The sequence below is a fragment of the Ictalurus furcatus genome, chromosome 8 (assembly GCF_023375685.1).
Source record: "Ictalurus furcatus strain D&B chromosome 8, Billie_1.0, whole genome shotgun sequence".
NCBI lineage: Eukaryota > Metazoa > Chordata > Actinopteri > Siluriformes > Ictaluridae > Ictalurus > Ictalurus furcatus.
This window is the reverse complement of record NC_071262.1, coordinates 11,484,774-11,503,216: the sequence shown is the minus strand read 5'-3', so window position 1 is coordinate 11,503,216 and position 18,443 is coordinate 11,484,774. Positions and strand designations below refer to the sequence as shown.

General features: G+C 37.9%; 1 protein-coding gene and 1 long non-coding RNA gene across 6 annotated transcripts; one reads left to right on the top strand and one right to left on the bottom strand.

Moving 5' to 3' along the window:
- Nucleotides 1-2,151: 2,151 nt before the first annotated feature.
- Nucleotides 2,152-6,166, bottom strand: LOC128611358 (uncharacterized). 2 transcript variants are annotated; one of them, XR_008386553.1, is made up of 3 exons: nt 5,841-6,166; nt 5,503-5,708; nt 2,152-2,594 (listed from the first exon to the last, which is right to left on the bottom strand). It is a non-coding gene; the product is annotated as an uncharacterized LOC128611358 (long non-coding RNA). The 2 variants fall into 2 exon arrangements; XR_008386552.1 differs by having other exon boundaries at nt 2,154-2,594; nt 5,921-6,166.
- Nucleotides 5,576-17,934, top strand: slc7a3b (solute carrier family 7 member 3b). 4 transcript variants are annotated; one of them, XM_053630777.1, is made up of 15 exons: nt 5,589-5,714; nt 5,895-5,949; nt 6,191-6,269; nt 6,758-6,871; nt 11,127-11,552; nt 11,881-12,042; nt 12,397-12,568; nt 12,894-13,006; nt 13,095-13,317; nt 13,881-14,020; nt 14,394-14,496; nt 14,768-14,967; nt 16,307-16,473; nt 16,602-16,710; nt 17,125-17,934. In XM_053630777.1, exons 5-15 carry the CDS (start codon nt 11,183-11,185, stop codon nt 17,220-17,222), a joined length of 1,857 nt encoding a protein of 618 aa, XP_053486752.1. In that variant the 5' UTR covers nt 5,589-5,714; nt 5,895-5,949; nt 6,191-6,269; nt 6,758-6,871; nt 11,127-11,182; the 3' UTR covers nt 17,223-17,934. The 4 variants fall into 4 exon arrangements, with proteins under 4 accessions (XP_053486753.1, XP_053486754.1, XP_053486752.1 ...); XM_053630778.1 differs by lacking the exon at nt 5,895-5,949 and having other exon boundaries at nt 5,576-5,714; XM_053630780.1 differs by lacking the exons at nt 16,602-16,710; nt 17,125-17,934 and adding an exon at nt 16,045-16,100 and having other exon boundaries at nt 16,307-16,439.
- Nucleotides 17,935-18,443: the final 509 nt, after the last annotated feature.

Below are 18,443 nucleotides of genomic sequence, written 5' to 3'. Positions count from 1 at the left end.
TATAGGTCAATAGTAGTATTTTTAAATTAATGTAAAATTTTACTGTGAGCCAATGCAGTGGGGATAAGATGTGGTCATATCTTCTGGTTCTAGTAAGGACACTTGCATCTGCATTATGGACTAACTGGAGCTTGTTTATTGGCCAACTGGAACATCCAGTTTTACTATGTATTCAGAAAGCTCACATCTAGTTACAGGTAGTCCTAGTACAAGTGCTTCTTTCTTGTCAGAGTAAGGTAAAAGGAAGTTAATAAGCATCCAGTGTCTAATGTTCTTGACACATTCCACAACTTTATTAAGGTGGCATCCGGCATTTGGCTTTGCTGAAACATATAACTGTGTGTCATCAGCATAACAGTGGAAGCTAATACCATGACTGAACTGGAGCCTCATGAGGAATGGGTTAAGATTCTTCAGGAACGCTGCCAGAAGCTACGCATCTCGTTTGCAGCAGGTCATAACAGCAAAAAGTGCTCTACTAAGTACTAAAGATGTTTGCCATGAAGGAGTTGAATAATTTTGAAACTGGAGAAATCATTACAAGTTGCATTTTCAGTTGAATTTGGGGAAACCACTTGAAGCATTTGTTGTGTTGAACTATTTCAATTGATTTTGTTTGAGTTGTTCATTGCAAACAGCTGAAAGTCTGTAAATTTTGACAATAAACTTGATTTGCAATGGGGGCTGAATCATTTTTGATTGCAACTGTAAGTACGAGCATAGCTGCTGTGCTACAACTTTTTCTAAGATCTTGGAGATAAATGGGCAATTTGATACTGGCCTAAATATATCCTATTGTATAACACATTGTGTACAATATAGACTATATTATATATTATTATATATTTTTGTACATTTCAGCATTTTGCAATGATCAATAGAATAGTAGGCCTGTAATTTGGAAAATACATGAAATTACTGAAATATAAATCATTATTGCATCATAACATGTTAAGTTACTGTTTTTTGTTTTGCCTTTACAGATACATTCCCATTGTGACTTTCTATAATGTCTTCCTTGTAAAAAGAAAACCAAACACAGGAATTTTTGAGCAATTATTCACATAGTTGTTTCCTGGGGAGAAATATGGACTAGAAAGAACATCAGGAAATTGATGCAGTGGTATGAGGAAACTGTAGAGACAATAAAACTAGTTTTCCAGACAGCCTATGACTGTGAATACTATCTTATTCTTTCTATTCATTCCTATAAGGAAGTCTCTGATAGGAAAATAGAATATGACTGGTTTTCTGTGAATAGTCAACCATTAAACTGTCAGTAGATCTGTCAAAGGTCCTTTGCAACTATTCATAAATTTGATGACATTGTCACCCATTATGTACCTGTGGGCAAATGCAAATATGCTTTGCATTTCTTTCCTCCTCTGTATTATATACTGTATTCATATACTGTATTCTTATTCTTATACATTCTTATCTTATGTTCCCATCGTCAACCAAAGCAAACCAGTGGAACTTTCCAAGTCTGAGTGATGTTATTTTTCCTAACACATATTCTTTTGGTTGGATATACAGTAAGTAAGTATCCATCCATCCATCTTCTACCGCTTGCTCCTTCTTCAGGGTCGCGGGGGAACCTGGAGCCTATCCGAGGAAGCATTGGGCACAAGGCAGGGTACACAATGGACAGGGTGCCAGTCCATCGCAGGGCACACTCACATACACACTCACACACCCATTCATACACTACGGACACTTTAGACATGCCAATCAGCCTACCATGCATGTCTTTGGACTGGGGGAGAAAACCGGAGTACCCGGAGGAAACCCCCACAGCACGGGGAGAACATGCAAACTCCGCACACACATGGCCCCGGCCGGAATCGAACCCCGGACCCTGGAGGTGTGAGGCGAACGTGCTAACCATGCTAAGCCACCGTGCGCCCCGTAAGTAAGTATGTAAAGCTTATATAGCAGTTTTTAAAAACAATGTTTACAAAGTGCTTTACATAAGACATACAGTAGACACAGGAAAATAAAATCAGTAGTAAGAAATAAAATTAAATACATAAAAGAAATAAAAGGCTAAGCAAATAAAATAGAATAAATAAAATAATACAAATAAAATCAAGTATGGAAAATTAACTGGCTTGAGGAAAGGCCCCAGTGAACAAATGTGCTTTGAGATTCTTTTTAAAAGTGCTAATTGAATCAACTGCACATAGGTTATCAATTCAATTCAATTCAATTCAATTCAATTTTATTTGTATAGCGATTTTTACAATAGACATTGTCTCAAAGCAGCTTTACAGAAATATCAACATGGTATACAGATATTAAAGGTGCGAATTTATCCCAACTGAGCAAGCCACTGAGTGGCGACGGTGGCAAGGAAAAACTCCCTAAGATGTTTTAAGAGGAAGAAACCTTGAGAGGAACCCGACTCAGAAGGGAACCCATCCTCATCTGGGTAACAACAGATAGTGTGAAAAAGTTCATTATGGATTTATATGAAGTCTGTATGGCCTTAGGAGCAGCCATAGTCCCAGCAGTCTGGAATTAGAGAAGATTTGAGCTCCATCCAGAGGCAGAAAGGATCTGGATCTCTAGTATCTCCATAAATTCATGTGGGGCTCGGCGAAAGGAGAGAGGGAGAAAAAAGATATTTATGACTGCGAAGTAGTAGAACAGAATCTAGTCAGGGTAGGCTTGAGTAAACAAAACTCTTATCACAGGGAGAGAGTTCCACAGTTTAGAACCATAGTGATTAAAGGCTGTCGCGTTTGGGTACAACAAGCAGGTTGCAGTTGGTTGGTTGACCTATGTGATCTAGCAGGAGTATATTTAGTGATCATATTACAAAGGTATGTAGGGGTACTACAACAAAGACATTTGAGAATTAATAACAGGATTTTAAAATCAATTCTGTAAGACACAGGTAGCCAGATATTTCAGTCTAGTATGTGTCAGCATTGTTACAGCTGCATTTTGAACTCTTTGTATTTAATGGAGCTCTTTGGGAAGCCAACCAATTGCAGTATTCGAGTCTAGATGTAACAAATGCATATATGAGTTTCTCACTGTCTGTGGGGGAGAAAATATCACGTACTTTAGAGATGTTATGAAGGTGATAATATGCTGTTTTACAGACAGTGCTAATATGTTTTTTTTTAAACTGAGATCACTGTCAAACACTATCCCTAAATTCTTAACCCAGTCATTTGCCTTGAGAGACAAGACTTTCTCTGTGCATCATTTCCCATAATAAGTACCCGTCAAATCTTTATTTAGCTGCAGAAAGTTCTGTGACATCCACAAGTTTATGCTCTTTGTGTAGTTTACAAGGGTACTTGTCGACTTGTGGGCATCTGGTGCAAGTGAGAAATAGAGTTGCGTGTCATTGGCACGCTGATGGAAGGAGATGCAGTAAAGTGGCTAAACCATTTGTAGAATCATGCTTGCAATGACTATCATGGTCTTGCAATGATTATCTAGATCAGTAGTGTCCAAGATTATCCGCAAAGGGCCAGTGTGAATATTAGTTTTCTACCAAACATTAGTTTTCTAGCACAAAATGAAATGTTAGAGAAAAATGTTTCAGTAAAGAAAGCAGCATATTACATAAGAGAGCACTTTTCAAACAAAAACACAATGAAGGCTGCTGGGTTTTGCTGCAAAAATAAGAAACAAGTACAACAGTCAAAGTCTCCAGAAGAACCGTGGCTGGTTCCGCAAGATGTTCAATACAACTTACAGCTCATTTCCTTATAAAACTGCAGAGACTACCATTTTTATTTATTTTTTTGCCACACCAAATATTGACTTTGTTTCATTTCATCTGTTTACTGCTCTTTACTGTATTTTAATAATTTCATTATTTTTAAGGCATCTTTGCTCTACAGTATTTCTTTGCATGTGCCTAAAACTTTTGCACAGTACTGTACTCTGTCGTGGAAATTAGACAACACTCGCAGACTCGTCTTCTGAAGGTAAAAAGCTTTATTACAGAAAGATGGTTAATACAGGATAGAATAAAGCAGGATAGAATAGTTTAACCTGCTATGAAAATCAAGTGAATATGCATTCTCGTGCACAGACAGAAAAGGCTCAAAATGTGTGCTAAATCTCTAGACATTCAATTAATCATATAACCTATAGGCTCAATAGAGCAAACCTTAAGAATGTAAAAGAGTTTACGTGAGGGTGAGTCCACATACAGCAATTTGGTAGGACTTACAGTTTTCTCTTCCCTTCTTTTTTTTTTTTTTTTAAATAATTATTTTATTTTTTATATTTTTATATCATGTACCGCTGATATGATGGAATGAGTCAATGGGGCATGCCACTTGATAATAACTTGCTGCAAAAATAGTGCGCCTCTTGCGCTTCTTAAGAAGTACTCTCTTAACTTATTTATTGCTTGAACCGGACTCTTTCCGTTAGCAAATATTTTTACCGTTATTATCTCTCTCCATATATATATATATATATATATATATATATATATATATATATATATATATATATATATATATATATATATATACCCGTCGGTATATATCTTAGTTTTGAAGCTGTGATCTAAGAAACACCAATCTCTCTGCCGTCACAGAGGCGAAGTTCTTGTTATAAGAAAACGCTCCATGTAATACTTCTCTCAATGTAATACACGCGTTTCTTTTATCATTGACTCCCTTCCATACAGACTGCAATACTCTATGACTTCGTAAAATTATGCTACTAAAGAACTTCGAAGGCTTATGCGGGACCTATAGAAATCACGTCGCTTTAGGCACTTAGTCCCGTCACCACAATCAGCTAAATACCAAATTTGGGTATAAGTGTGTGCGTCATGTACTCTTTCTGCCACAACGATGTGATTGGGGGGATTGATCATTAAGGCTTCCACCCAATAAACTCCAATATCGTGCTTTGGTTTATCTTTCCAGCTTAAGGGTGTACCCCCGGACCCCCAGTGTTGTCGGGAACGGTCCCAGTGATTTGTGAGTTTATTTCTATGACAGGGCATACTAACAGATACCACCTATACCAGGAGAAGGGTGCACGATTAGGAATAGGTTTGTATGTATGAGTGGATGTGCAGGTCAACATCTAATGATTTGTGTCTAGTCTGCAACAGTAGTCTGCGGTCAGGGAGCTTTGGGGCGTAAGAGGTGAGGTAGCAAAGTCACATCATCTAACCTCTGTCCTGGTCACGTGGCTATATAGTACACACTAATGAAGTTCAGTCTCCTAAGAGTACAGTTTCCGTATCGTCAACATTTTCTCCAAAAACTACATGTCCGTGATTTCGCAGGCTACTAGATACCACTTAAGACCGTCTATTGTGGAGTCGCATGGGATTGGTGTGTTGATGTGTCGGGTTGTAGTGTGTCATGTGTTGTGTGTGGTTGTGTATATGCAGATAGAGACAGCAATACACCATTTCATAAAATTCTAATTCTAAATTCTTGACTCCCTTCCATAGAGACAGCAATACACAATGACTTCATAAAATTCAAATTTCTTGATGATTCCTACCAATCAGTGGTAAGGCTGCATCAGTCTTTTGCTCTTCACAACAAAGGACAAATCGCCTTCGTGTCAACAGGGACTTTAGGGTGAAACTTTTCCATGAGCGTCCTCCGCTTTTGCTTGTTGTCCAGAAAAGCTGAAAAGACTCGCGCAGCCGATCCAGGAGACGCCAAATTGTCGTAGAAATTAGACAACACTTGCAGACTAGTCCCCTGAAGGTAAAAAAGGTTTTACAGAAAGATGGTTAATACAGGATAGAATAAAAAAGGATAGAATAATGAGAGCGCTCTAAAGCGTTTGTGCTGAACCACTACTATATATATGAAACGCAGAGCATGACACACTTCTGTGTACCGATAAGAAGCAGTTTCAGGCAATTCAAACAGGCTTTGTTTTAGGGGTCTTAGAAGATGTGCAGACGAACCTTAAACGGAAGAACATGTTTGTGTCTCTGTAAGCAGATAAACATTCTGTACTAATCTAAGTCACATGACATGGCCTTCTTAGGCGTTATCCTCAGATGAACAGAAAAAGAACAAGAAAAAAACTATTACAAAATAAAAATTAGTAATTTCCCTCACAACTCACAATCGCCTCCCTGGCACCAACAACCCTTCCACAGTTAGTCCCTGAGATCACATTTCCCCCCTATTCTGATGTGTGATCTGAAAATCTCTTACTTATCTTTTTAAAGTACCATTCCAGCTCTGCAGATTTCCCAACAGAAGCAGAGGCAATACTATACAAGCATGCACACACAAAAACACACAAAAGTGAGTGTCTTTTCTTCATTCAGCTTCAGCAGTATTTCGATTTTCTCACTGTTCACACACAGCAGACATTTTCAGTGGTGGCCGAGCTACCAGGGTTAAACCATAGGCGATCAGAGTAAATTAAAAAAGTAGAGTAAAAGATATAGGTGTTAACAGAGATACTTTTTACAATGCATTGCCACCTCCTAACTCTGAAGTTCTCAGTGACGTCATCAGCTTCATCAACCACATACAATAATCTGATTATTAAAAAAATACCAATAATCTATTTACAGGCAAATGTATCAGATGTATTTCTGTCTGTATAATCAGATTTTTATATAATTTGTAATGAACTGCGTTGATTGATCTAGTCGTGCGTGAAACCACTGGAACATACCGCCCCATGACGTATTAAAAACGTCACCTGAATAAACCGCCCGCGTTTTTTCCCTTATATGGATTTCCTTTGGTTCAAATGTTTCCTTTCTCCGATTCACAATCGTCAGGCGCTTATACGAAACACATCTCTGTTCTTCTTCTTCTTCTTCTTCTTCTTCTTCTCTGTCTGGACGGATCTGGACTGTAAATCCACACACACTGTCTCTGGCACACACACGCAGGTAATTATGTTCTATCATTTCTCATATTTAACACGTCATAACTTTGATCTCGCAAATACTTTGGCATTTAGCTATTCACTTAGGTCTCAAGTAGGGTTAGAAAAAGGCGGGTTAGTTGCTAGTAGACTAGTTAAGGACAAGAGCTGACAAAATGAATCATTTTGAATAATGGTGTTGTTTTTTTTCTCATCCAAAATGCTCTGAGAGTGCAGTGATGTGACCACGACTTCATCTCATTAGTCCGTAATCTGGTGACAAACTAGTCCAGAAACAAACGATGTGTAGAATCTGGTAGTATATATGTAGAGATATTAGGGGGGATTTTTTTTTGTTCCAGGTGAGGGTTTAGAGGCTGTTTATTCTTTTTTTTCCTGCGCAAATGAATGAAACCAAGAGATGCTTCACTGACATCATCCGAGTTAGTCTGAGACGGTATTCATTACATTCACACCAACGAATAGACTATATGTTGCTGTGTTATAGCATCGCAATGACTTTGTTGTTATGATTGTTCTTGTTGAGTTTATTCTGTTTATAAAGTCCTGTCTCGTCTTTCAAGATGATGATTCTTTCAGAATCTCTGTGTCTATGATTTATGATGCAGCTAATGTGGTTGAACACGTGGACCAAAGCACTAGACAGTATTTTACACAGGTTTACATTGTGGCCTGCGTGTTTGTTTTCTCAGAGCTAGTTTTAAAACATCATACCATTATTTGTGATTAAATATTGCTTATTATTACTAGTAACAAGTACTTGATCATATTTTTTACCTCCATTTGTGTACTTCTACAATACATTACATGTTGTGGACATGCAGCCAGAGTGGCCTTAAGGACATTTGATTAACTTTAAAAGAAAAGAAAAGAAAAAAATCTGACAGTGTTTTATTTTTCCAATTGAAACTTAAAATTATTATTATTTTTAAATTATTATTATTATTATTATTATTATTGTTATTATTATTATTATTAGAACAAAGTATGTGAGTACAACAACATAAATACAGAACAAACCAGGTATTGCATTGTGTGAGGTTGTGTTGTGCTGTACATCTCTATTCAGAATGTATGTAAATATAGATGTAAGGCAAGCTGTAGAATAAAGAGTAGGGGGGGGGGGATATGTGTGTATATAATATAATAAACTACGGTGAATAAAATAAATAAATAATGAAAAATAAAATTAAATAAATAAACAAAGGCAGGAGGCATACCAAGGAGATACGGGGACGGGCCACCATTCGGGATGGAATCAGAGTAGGACTGTAGGGCACCCCAGCCAGAACCCAGCACTCTGATGCATCTTCACGACCGAGACCAGCATGCCTGTGGCCTGCAGTGTTATCTTTTTGATACAATATCTCATTATTATTATTCTGTGAATGTGCCAACCAATTCTCTCCGAAACAGCTCTTTAAGATTCAAAACCCCATTTCTTGCTTATGATGAAACCTAACTATAGTGTTACATCAGAAGTGGGTTGAAAGGTGGAGTTCCTGTTCCGGTTAAGTGTAAATTTGCCGTGCTTATTAGACGGCAAGAATTTTGTGTTTTTTTGTTGCTGTTCTTAAAACATGCTGCTTTTACACTAAGACAGCAAACTTGTAGGATTGCTTAGTTTGCACCAGCATTTTTTGTCCTGGCTCAAATGACCTCAGGGGTTAAATGACATTATATCATGGATTTTGTAACATGTTGTCACTGTGGCCTTCTGAAGGACGCAGAGCAGGCGTATCACACTCTGTCCTAAGATCCATTATCCCTGCTATAAAATAAAATAACGTTCTTGATACGGAGCAAAAGGTGACATGGGATGGCTTTTCATCCAGGCAGAGATAGAGGTTTTTTTTTACTCCCATAGCTGGAATCTGTTGAGAGAGATCTATTTATGGGACTTGTCATTTGCAGGTTTTTTCGTACAAAGGAGTATCGAATATGACATGAAAGTTGATCGCATTCTGGTCGTGACACATCGTGTATTTTTATACAGCTCTCTCTACTTAAGAGGCTCCTTATATGGGACATTGATATGCTTATTTACTGTAAAATTGGCAGTGAGTCTTGTTAAATTCGTTGTGGAAACAACTTCCTTTAAGCTTGTACGGTTTCTTCTCAGTAGAAGAAACGTGGTATTTGTTGGAACTTACAGGTATGCCACAACTCTACATATTGCGGTTTTCTGTTACTTCCGCCTTTAACACTACAAGATTTATACTATAAACAGATGTTCTTTTATGGTTGAGGAAGCTGATGTTAGTAGGTGTACTAAATATAAATTCAGTATAGGTCTAGTAAATAAAGTGAGTTTTTCAGTAGTCAGTATTCTTTCACTATGTTCCTGACTAAATCTCTGTCATGTATTTGACCTTCTTGATTATTTTGAAACGAAACATTTTGCTGTCTTTATTATTAGTCATAGAATGCACACATTTTCAACTAGATTTTGGCATATCTCGTGCTACTTGTATGTGATTACCAAATGAGATGATGTTGAAATGATCTCAGTGTAACTCATTTCCTTCAGCGCAAAGCATGGTGCAACATCTAAACCAGCTTGTCCTGGTTTATTCCTGTCCCATTAGGTTTATAATTGCCAGATAGTGCTTGAACAAACATGCATGGTTGCTGCGCAAGACAGGAATCTGACTCCAAATAAGTTCCGTAAAATGGAAACTTATGTGCAATCTGTCTGATTAATCTGCTGGTTAATTCAGGTTAATCTACTGATGTACTGTTAGCCTTCCTCGCATCATTATTCATTCACATGGGATCAAATTAAAAATGTAATGAGCGATGAATTACTTGGCTAGACTTATTCCCTCAGGCCAGACACATCTTTGCCACGTTTTCTGTCTTCCGATTTCTATTTTTGGCATTCCTTTGTGATTTGCTTCCTTGATTTCCTCATATTCTAGTTTAAAGGAATCTCTTAATTTCTTCCTCCTCAGTGTTCTATTCTCAGTTTACATAGGTTAAATGGTTGCTTTTGGCATTTTTTTTCCTTCAGTATAAGCACTAATTTCCCCTTTTTCAGTGCTCAATAATGAAACTCCATTCTTTTTCCTCACCATAGCAATAGTAAAAAAAAAAATTTGACATTTTCCTAAGCTATTCCCTAAACGAGTTAGCCTAAACAGACATGGTCAGCATGCCCACATGTCCCAACCATTAACTGCCTGGAGGGTTTTTTTTGTTCTCTGATTAGAGGCATTGTCTGTGTGTGTGTGTGTGTGTGTGTGTGTGTGTGTGTGTGTGTGTGTGTGTGTGTGGTGATGCACACAACTAATACCAGTGGAATATTAATATTTGTAAAGTTTATTGACATTAGTTTTGTGTTTGTTTTGCTTAGAGGTTTTATCTTAAGCCAACAGACAGCAGAAAGACAAATTGCCACAGGTTACACAGTGGAAAAAAAAATGTAGGCCAAAAACTTGATGTTGATCTAATGTGGTTTATTATTTATTGGTCTCTGGTTAAATGAAGTCTTTTGTGTCATGTCAATATTATTGTGAAATTCAATGAAAAAATACAGAAGTTCAGTAGTAAATATTAAAAATTGAAATGAATCTCTGAGAGACACAGTATAGTTGGTGTGTTTGTGCATGTGTCCACATTTGTACACTTGTGTGTTTGTATGGTTTTATAAAAAAAAAAATAATAATAAATTGGTGCCTTAGGTTTGAATAAATAGTTTAATTCATTTGAATATTGTCTAAAAAATTGGTTTGGTGAAAGCAAATATAGACAAATAGCTAATAGAAAAGTTTTTTTTAAGAGTGCAAAGATAATTGGAGTCAAAACATAAAATATGGCTCTGTATTAAAGGGACTCAGCTAACCTATAAATGGATCCTTAAACGTTTTTACCTGCCTAAAAGGGTTCTACTTCATCTTTCTGATAAGGAACCACTCTGTCATAGGGTTGTATATACATTGCTTTCTCAAGAAAGACAACCAAAGAACCCTTACATGTATAGTGTTTTTACCTATGTAAACCCAGTGATAACAAATGCATAGATGTTTCTTCAGAATTTTATTTAAAAAAAACTTTTTTTACTCAGTTTCTGTCTATCTGGGATTTAGAGCTGATGTGTGATTACGTAAAACATTACATTGTCACACCGCTGTTCCAGGATCCATTAGCACATTTAGAGCATTCAATTCTTTATATACAAACAACAACATCTGAGCCAGATTTTGAACAATTCAATAAGTATTCAACCCACTAATGCTTGTTTCTTATCTTCTTTCCAGTATTTTCTTCAACATTCTTCCTCTTTGCTGCCACCACCTGTGATTGATTTGGCACCATGATGCACTCACAGTTGATTAGATTTGGGAAGATGCTGGTGCGTAGACGTGTGCTGGACACCACTAATATGGATACTCGCTTTGCTCGCTGTCTGTCTACTCTGGACCTCATTGCTCTGGGTGTTGGAGCCACATTAGGGGCTGGAGTGTATATTCTAGCTGGAGAAGTGGCTCGGGAGAAAGCTGGCCCAGCCATCGTGATTTGCTTCCTGATTGCAGCTCTGTCCTCTGTGCTTGCTGGTCTATGTTACGCTGAATTCGGTGCACGCGTCCCAAAAACAGGCTCCGCCTACCTCTACAGCTATGTGACAGTGGGTGAAGTCTGGGCGTTCATCACTGGATGGAACCTCATTCTATCCTATGTAATAGGTGAGTGGGTGGAATATCTTCCAATAAATGGAGTTGGTGCATCTGGGAATGAAGGAACACATGCAATTAACTCTTACTTAAAGTGACCACTTGACATTAAAACAAGCTTGGTAACACTTGTTATGTTTGGATTTGCCACTGTTGAATACTAATAGATGAATTAGCTGTCAGCCCATGAGAGCTTATAAATAAGGCAAAACACTATAACTTGTTATAATCAGTCTGAAATAACTTAAAACATGTGAAGTGTTCGTCTGTTTGTGATGGTCCTGAGGGTGTGGTGAGGTAACACTGCATTCAAGTGCTTTCTTTTTGCTTTATTCTTTAGGCACAGCCAGTGTGGCCCGAGCCTGGAGCTCCACTTTCGACACCCTGGTGTATAATAAGATCTCAAGCTTTTTCAGTGAATACATGTCTCTTCCGGACACTGGGAACGTGCTGGCGAGATATCCGGATGTGTTTGCCCTTTGTCTTGTCGTTCTGCTTTCTTGTGAGTCCATTTTCCTAATGCCACTTCAGATTATTAAGTCTTTTCAGCTTCTGAAATGACTTCTTTTTATCGCTCTGCTCCAAAAGAGAAACAAATGCTGATGCAGTTCAGATGATGTATGATATTGAGTACAAGTTAATAAACTGACATCAGCTACAACTTGATACTAATAATATTTTGTATATTTATGCAATGGGTATAGTCTATAGCATGCAAAAGTTGACAGTCACATTCAAATACCATCTTGAAGTGATACGTACTAAAGCACAACTTTGGTTGTTAGTGATGAAGAGTCTGTACCATGCCTGTGCTAAAAGACAGCAATGGCAGTAATTCTCACCTCCCACTCTGCAGGCCTCTTGGCATTTGGCGTGAGTGAGTCAGCCCTGGTGAACAAGATCTTCACAGGCATCAACCTGTTGGTGTTGGGTTTTGTCATCATTGCTGGCTTTGTGAAGGGTGACATTGCCAACTGGAACATCACAGAGGACGACATCAAAAGCAACAAAAGTCCTGCAGTACCCAAGTGAGTCAATAAACCTCACCTCTGATGTGTAGGAGGTGGCGGAACGTGTTGTTTTCAAGAAGTGTTGATTGTGCATCATGAAATGCGGTGGCTACACATGCACATCCTATATCAACTATGAGTCTGGACTTGGACAACATGGATATTGTTATAGAACACAAATTCTGAAAAGCTATGACTTTTTGATTAATAAGCAATGTGTGTACATACATTACAGCCTTCATTACGTTGTAACAACTGTGCAATATATCTTTATAGATTGTTTTTCATGTTTTAACTCCATTACAGAATTAACGTATGTATGCATGTATCTTGTGTTTTTCAGTGGAACGGACTTTGGCACAGGGGGTTTTGCACCATTTGGCATTTCTGGGATTTTGTCAGGTGCAGCCACTTGCTTCTATGCATTTGTGGGTTTTGACTGCATTGCCACCACAAGTAGGTCACATACCACTTCTAGTGTAACATGTAGCCTTTTGATTTGTAAATCATGTCAAATAACTGGTTTACTTTCCCCTTTACATAGGTGAAGAAGCCAAAAACCCCCAGCGTTCGATTCCAATAAGCATAGTTGCTGCACTGCTCATCTGCTTCGTTGCTTACTTTGGAGTGTCTGCAGCTCTCACTCTGATGATGCCTTACTACCTTCTAAACGTTAAGAGCCCATTGCCTGAAGCCTTTACCTATGTGAGCTGGATGCCTGCCCGCTACATAGTGGCTGTAGGCTCCCTCTGCGCCCTTTCCACCAGGTGTGTGTATTTTTAACGTTAACCCTCACGTTCTTTTCACTACTTGGCAATGAACGTCCTGTTGACCCATCTGTTCTGACTTTATCACAATAAATGTATGCAGTTTATTTTAGAATACCCAATATATCTTATCATTATTTCACTTACTAGAAGTGGAAACAGTACAAAACTTAACTTGCTGATGGCAGGTGTGAGTGAAACTAAGAGTCCCATTTAATTTCTCCCTTTTTTTACTCTCGGGTCTAAAAAATATTCAGAAGCCACTTGAATATAATCTCTTGATTTAAAGGATTTAAGCCAAGAAAATGTAAAAATTACTTTTAATACAGCACCCCCCCCCCCACCCCCCCATGGGTCCTTCCTAAACTGAAAAGAATGTAAGAGTTAAAGCAATGATATGAATTCGCTAATTATCTCTGCATCCTTTTTTTTTTTTCATTTTCTTATTTACTTATTTATTGACTGATTTTTTTTTCCATTTCTGTGGCATGAAAGTAGGGGTTTTGTTTTGTTTTCCTGTTAAGATTTGCATGTTAATTAGTGTTATTGTTGCCTGGCTCTAGCTTGTTGGGCTCTATGTTCCCCATGCCCCGTGTAATCTTTGCCATGGCTGAAGACGGACTGCTGTTCCGTTTCCTGTCCCGTATGCACAAGAAAACGAAGACCCCCATGCTTGCCACCATTGTGTCTGGCATCATAGCAGGTAGAGCTGGAGTGCTATTCAGATTAGGATTAGGCTTATGTGATATTGATTTTTCCCTTCTCACAATTTTATGTTTTTAAATATTGCAATAATTTCAAACCCTAACATAACCGTTTTATACAAATTGGGTTTCTAATGTCCACATGGCCAACATTTTCACTGTCAGTGCTGCTCAGTGTTGAGCAGGAAAGTACTAGTCGAAACACTGCATAAACATCACTGGACATTGTGCCAATATAATATCATGTAGTGATGATAAAATCATTATATCACACAAGCCTACTTGTACTTCCGAAATCTTTGTATTCTCACAGATTACAACTTTATTTTCTTCTTGCTGAATGAACTTCTATGCGCTGTTTCCTCTGTGTAGCTCTGATGGCCTTCTTGTTTGATCTGGCTGCCTTGGTGGATCTGATGTCCATTGGGACCTTGCTGGCTTACACACTAGTGGCAGTGTGTGTGCTCATCCTCCGGTATGTGCACTTTCACACGGCACATACAAATACACATACAAAGAAAGGCACTGGTGGGTGTACCCAATGGTTTCAACTCAGTTTGGGGCTATTGGTCCAAATGACTGATCTTATTATCAGTCATTATTAGAAAATTAAGAACGGTATTTTCTGACCAATTTTATCGCTTAACAAATTCTCACTTTTATTTGAGCTGTTTTGGTATGATTAAAGAAATGTCAATGGGACATCATTACTACTGCATGATTTATGTTTATCATTGTATTTGTAGGTACCAGCCAGGCAGCCTGAATTCCAGCGCTGAAAAAAAGAAAGTGGAGCTGCACACACTCACAGAAAGAGAGAATATGAAGAATCTGGAGAAAAAGCTGCTTGATGAGACGTTTTCTCCCAGACATCTGCTGCTGCCCAGCTCTGAGTCACCCACCAAGATCTCAGGCCTCATCGTCTATGTCACCACAGCTGTTGTCTGTAAGAGTTCCTTCACTGACAAGCTCTGTTTATCAGTAACTAACACCTTTCTTGTGTTTTGTTGCATGGGGATATTCTTTATTGTTGGGTATTTAGACACTCACACTGAGCTTTGTAACTCAAGGCAGCCAGGACTGTATGTAATTGGAGAATATTTCTCCAGACAAAATGTAGGCTTTTTTCATATGGTAAAAATTTATGGCACATTGCAAGGGATTGTGAAGACAACATGCTAACTAAGAAGTATAAATACAATGAATGTGCTGACAAAACAGCAAGAGTCCAGTCTGTAGTGCAACTAACCAGAGAGATGCGAACAATAATCAGGGCTTGTGGCCACAACAGAGTGACGAACATTTGAACATTCTGACTGAGCTCCATCAAATAGTAAAAATAAATAAATAAAATATCATCTTAAAAACCAAAAACTTATTGATAATGTTCTTTTAGGGTTCATATAGCTAGAATGCATATAACTTGTTTCACGCAGTTCTTTTTAGTTTTTCTCAATGGAAAAAAGTATGTTTTAAAAAAAAATGTTCAGTTGCGCAAAACTAAAAAAGTATTTGCAACAAGCTCATGCTTGTATTTCATCACTGTGCCCTCAAGCTTAGCAGAGGATATATATTTATGTAAAATCCCAACGTAGTCTTTTAGACTTTCTGGATGACTGTATGACTGTCTTGAATTTACCAATGTATCAATATCACTTTTTTCCCCCCATTTTTGATATGATACCAACATTAGAGCCGATGCAAAATCCTCTCAGTAATCAAGCCATGTCTCTGCAAGCTGTTGTGCACAAATTATGCAAAACATCAGAGGCATGAACGTGTTGAGCTTTAATACAAGCTGTGTCTTGAAAAATCTCAGTTGAGTCAGTCAGCATCATATGTGTGGAGGATGTCACTGTGGCAACAAAAGAAAAATGAGAACTGGCCAATATGCCTATAACATTGACATAGCAACTTAGAAACCATAAATATATTTAATAATATAAAATGTCAACAACTATTATAATACTTTGCCAAAATAACATGGAAATGCTTTTTTATTTACATCTAATTTCTTGGCTAGGCTATTTTCCAGCAAAGATCATGTAAGGGTAAGGAACTGGTTTAACAAATGCAGAGGTAAAAAATTTTATTAGAAATTTCATGATGTGAAGGGGTTTCTCAGGCTGCCATACATAATGTCTTTCATTATTGTAACAACCTGAAACTGTTATTCGTCATCAGATCCCTACTTTATAGGATTGAGGCAATGTTTGATGAAAAAATAAGGATATTTTCTGAGACACTCTCTCTCTCTCTCTTTCTCTCTCTCTCTCTATGTTTAGGTGTGCTTTTCACTATACTGTGTTTAGTGTTGGCAGTATGGTTTGAGAACATCATAGAGGGGCAGGCTGTATGGGTCACTGTAGTATCTCTGCTTAGCATAATCTCCGCCATCTGCATTGTCATCATCTGGAGACAGCCCCAGAGCAACGAGGCCATCAGCTTCAAGGTACGCATACATTCTTCGGTACCTTTCTTTCTATAGTGATCTGACTGCACAGTACAAAATGATCAGTTCTGCTATTAGTCCCTCCTTTTTCATGCATTCACCTTTAATGATCTCCTCTTTCATTCCAGGTGCCTATGCTTCCCATCTTGCCTTTAGTCAGTGTTTTTGTTAACATTTACCTCATGATGCAGATGGATGGACCAACATGGATCCGTTTCGCATTATGGATGGTTATTGGTAAGATAAGCAAGCATTTTTCTAGCACTTAAAGTGAAGATATTTTGACATGGAATAGAACTACACATGATATGAGCGTTCACTAAATTCTTTACCTTGAAGTATTGTGATAATTGTCAGTGCTAGTGATTTACATTTATTCATAGTCTATTATTCAAACCTACTTACAAGTGAGGCAGAATTCAGTCCAAGCATAGACTTGTAACAGGAGCTGACAGTAATACAAGTGCTGCAAGATTGATTAAAAACAAAACAGTTAAGATAATTGTAAAAAGAACAGAGAGAGCCACAACTAACATGAGAGTTGAAGAATGCACCACTACTCTAGCATGCTGCAGTAGACTACAATGTCAGTGATGATTTTTCTGTTTAACGCTACGCTGGTCTCTTATCATTTCTTGATGTTTCTTGTAGGTTTTTTAATTTACTTTGGGTATGGACTCAGGAACAGTTCAGAAGCCCAACAGAATTCGGAGGCTGTTCTGGATGAAACTGTCGATGTATTCTTGTAAAAACAACAGTAAAATTGAAGGACGTGCAGCCTAAGGAGGACGAGTCAAACCTAGTGTACCGTTTACAGTGGAGTTTATGAAACCTTTCATACACGCACAATCATTTGCTTTTTTTTTGTATATTTATTGTATAAACCAGGGGAGGAATTTACTGTATAAATCAGGGGAGGAAACCAGAGTACCCGGAGGAAACCCCACAGCACGGGGAGAATATGCAAACTCCGCACACACAGGGCCACGGTGGGAATCGAACCCCCAACCCTGGAGGTGTGAGGCGAACGTGGGGGGGTGGGCACAGTGAATTAGTGGTTATCATGTTTGCAATGTATCTCTGGGGTTGGGGGTTCGAGTCCCATCCCTGCACTGTGTGTGTAGAGCTTGCATGTTCTCCCTGTGCTTCTTGGGCTTCCTCTGGGTACTCTGGTTTTTCCTCCCCCAGTCCAAAGACATGCGTCATAGGCTGATTGGCATTTCCAAATTGTCCGTAGTGTGTGAATGGGTTGGTACCCAATCCACATTATAAAAATGAAGTCTTTGTAGTGTATTTGTAGTATTGATATTTTATTGCCTTTAGTCTCTGAAATGTTTTTAATGGTTTGTTGTTGTCTTGTTGTTTTTACTTTTTATGTTTATTTGTTTGGCTTGTTTTATTGTAAGTGACCATGTTGTGATTTGTAATTAAGAAATTTTGTAAATAAATTTTGTTCTGAAAGTTTCCTGTACATTTTTAAAAAATAATAATAATAAAATTCATAAATACAATTTGACACAATAGTATGTGTTTTATTAAGCATTTTAAAAGATCAGTTAATAATGCTAACAATTAAAAGAAGCTTATAGCTGTCACTTTAACACTGTGCAAACCGCAAGTCTGAATCATTACAAACCTCAAATTCATTTCTCTATGTATTTGGCCTACCATCAGTTCAGAACTATATGATCATCTGAATCAATTCTAATGCACTTATTCACCGTGTAACTGAGTCTGATGCTTGCATAGAGTCTTACCTAATACTTTATTATTATTATTATTCTGGTGTGGTGTTGTTCCAAAATCTTTGTACCAGCTGGCATTGTACCATACGCAGCTGCTCTCGCTAATAACTCCTGTCTCTAATGGGAAAAACAGAAGTGGTTGCATTTGTATGATGACTGGATTCTGCTGTACATGCTGGATGCTTTAGAAAATTCTGTTGGACTTACAGCACCTGCCAAAATCTT